Consider the following 2,814-nt stretch of genomic DNA (forward strand, 5'->3'; position numbering starts at 1 on the left):
GGGGGGGGGGGCGTGTCTCCACCCCCCCGGTCGGTCCCTTGGGCTCTGTAGGGTCCAGGCTGGGACAGGGGGCTGTGTGGGTGGGCAGCAGCACCGGCCCTGGCTCTGCCCTCGGTGGCAGCCCTGCGGAAGGTGCAAGTCAGTGCCCTGTGATAACGCCGCCTCCTGCCAAAGGTGTTTTTCAGAGGCATCACGGTCAATGCCGTACGGGGCTTCCCCATGAGCGCGGCCATGTTCCTTGGGTACGAGCTCTCGCTGCAGGCGATCCGCGGGGACCACGTGGCGACCAGCCCCTGAGCACAAGGTCAGTGCACCTCCTTCCCGGCCACTTGTGCCCTCCTGGAGCTTAAAACTTTCTTCTTTGAGGTGAAAATGGTGTGGCCTTCTGAAATATCCCTCTGTCATTTGTTTCCTGTTTAATCTGTGTTAATTCTGGGCTAGAATTGCCACCCTTCTTGTCATCAAAAAGCCCTTCTGAAATGCCCACCTGTGGCTGATGGTGAGCTGGACGCTCAGTAACTGAGGTCGGCACAGAACTTACCTGTTTATGGTGAGCTCACCTGTTTCCCATTCAGTGGCTTCAACAGCCCTTGGAGAGATGCGTGTTTAGCTTCACTGTACAATTTAAATAACCCAGGCTCAAGACTGAGGACTTGAACCAGGGTACCCACCGCCTGTTACATAGGCAGCATCTCCCCACCTCCCTACTGAATCAGTCTAGGTCTGAGGACAGGCTCCCAGAGCTTTAGAGGACAGCTCTGCTATACCATCCCTGCCTCCCTCACCCTCTCTTTTTCCTGTTCTCATTGTAGAAAGGTCACTACAGCCAAAGGGATCTAAAAACAGAAATTTGAACAAGTGACTCCCTTGTTCCAGTGTCCTCAATGGCTTCCCATTGCCTTCTAGGTTATGTTTCGGTCCTTAACAGCCTCGTTCTCACCAGCATCTTAAACATACCATCCTCACTCTCGCCTCTGGGTCTTTGTGCATGCTGCCCTTGCCTGACACCCTCTTCTCAGGCCTTCCTCTTGTTTTTGGCCTCACCAACTCCTCTTTGTTGTCCAGGTCTTGGTGTAGAGGTCTCCTCCTCCAGGAAGCCTGCCCTGATGTCTCAGCCAGGATTATGTGTGCCTGCTGTAGGCTCTGCTGTGTCCCTGCCACATGCCCTTGCATTATAACTGCCTGCCAACTTTCCCCACTCCCCAGCCAGCACGAAGGCTCCAGGAGAGCTGTAACTGTGTTTTCACCTCTGTATCACTAGTGGTTCTCATGAAGCCTGGCACACAAATGGCCACTCAGAAACACCGTTGAGTAGATGGATGATCAACTTCTAATATCCCCTCAATTCCTCCCCTTCTTTTCCTCCCTTGTTTCTCCTTCTCTAGCCCCAAACTAGTTGTGTGCAGAGCTCAGAAGACAAAGTGGGATGAGTCACTGAATTTTCTAGAAAACAAGAGACCATTTTGCTTCAGTCGTGGTGACTGCAAATTCTCTCAAAAAGGATTGTCTTCATTAGGAAGGTCTAGCCAACCTCCCTGTTGACTGCCCTGGGGCACCAGAGTCTGGCTAGGATGCATGGATGGGGCCAGACCCTAGAGCCAAGGGAATGGCAGGATGGATCAGGCTCATGAGAATGAGTGCAGGCCCAGCCCTGGACGCTGGCTTTAAATCACATGCTTGAGCTTTTCACTGAAACACCTATATCCACAGCTTTCTGGCATTTTGCCCTTTCTTACTAAAGGAAAAGGGCAGCAACACATTTTGCATAATTAAATATCCTGGGTAAAGAGTCACTGAACTTGGGTTATGTCCAAGACAGGGAAGAGAAGTCTGATTCTTAAAGCTGTGCTCAAATACTGGCCACATCCCCCTTTTAACAGACGAAAGTGACTTAAAAAAAAATCCTATCATAAAATCAATGCATTTTTATTGTAGGAAAAAATAGAAAATACAAATAAACAGAAAGAACAAAATAAAAATACCTGTAATCTCATGACCTTGTTAATATTCTTCCAACTTTTTTATCCCCCAAATGGGATCCAACTTTACTCAGTATTTTATAACTCACTCCTCCCATTTACTAGTTCAGGACCATTTTTCCATGTCATTAAATCTTCAGCTGCAAAACGGGTTTAATGCCAAGGCTTCACAGATCCTAGAGTCACTGGACGCTTGCCTGAGCCATGGCACCCTGCCACTTGTGGCCACCCTGGTGATTGGCTGCTTCAGGAGGAAAGAAGGCGTTGCTAGCAAGCCCCATCCTGATTGTCCTGGATTTGACCTTTCAGAGCAGTGCCCCACCTGGAAGCTTTTCCTTCTGAAAGCGCTCTGATAGGACAAGGGGCACATTTGTCTGTGTGCCTTTTCTTTGCTGAGGTGGCAAGGGGGCTGGTGCCTCTCAGGTGGAGGAGGGCGTCCCCAGTGACTCTTCTGGAGCCTTGTCTTGAACAAGCCTCACCCAAGGACTTCAACTTCCTGCTCTAATCCAAGAACACCAAAGCCCTTTAATGAGTCCTGGATCTGAATTTATCAAGTCGCGCTGAGATATCGGGCAGGTCGTGCCCCAGGCAGCAGTAAAACCCACTCTCTGAAGACAAGGCAGCCAGTGCCCACCTCGTAACCTAGACTGAGGACAGAGTGGGATGAGGTAGTTAGAGAATTAGGGAGCCTGAAAAGTGGTGGGACGCTGTCTGTCTCGATTCCTGGGCACAGGTGGTGGGAACGGCGTGGAATTGTTTCCAGGTGCCTGCGGGGAATAGAGTCCAGCCCCCTTCCAACCACCGGATACAGAGCCCTCCCCCTGCTCCCCCGCCC

The 2,814-nt window shown here is 50.9% G+C and overlaps 1 protein-coding gene across 1 annotated transcript in view; it reads left to right on the forward strand.

Moving 5' to 3' along the window:
- Window positions 1–297, forward strand: part of SLC25A48 (solute carrier family 25 member 48) — a 43,648-nt gene extending 43,351 nt beyond the window's left edge. Inside the window, exon 7 of the mRNA XM_007461384.1 lies at window positions 175–297. Within this exon, the coding sequence (XP_007461446.1) occupies window positions 175–297 (123 nt within the window). The remainder of the gene's footprint in view (window positions 1–174) is intronic.
- The last annotated feature ends 2,517 nt before the right edge of the window (window positions 298–2,814 follow it).

This window comes from Lipotes vexillifer, unplaced genomic scaffold (genome assembly GCF_000442215.2).
Source record: "Lipotes vexillifer unplaced genomic scaffold, Lipotes_vexillifer_v1.1 scaffold217, whole genome shotgun sequence".
Lineage (NCBI taxonomy): Eukaryota > Metazoa > Chordata > Mammalia > Artiodactyla > Lipotidae > Lipotes > Lipotes vexillifer.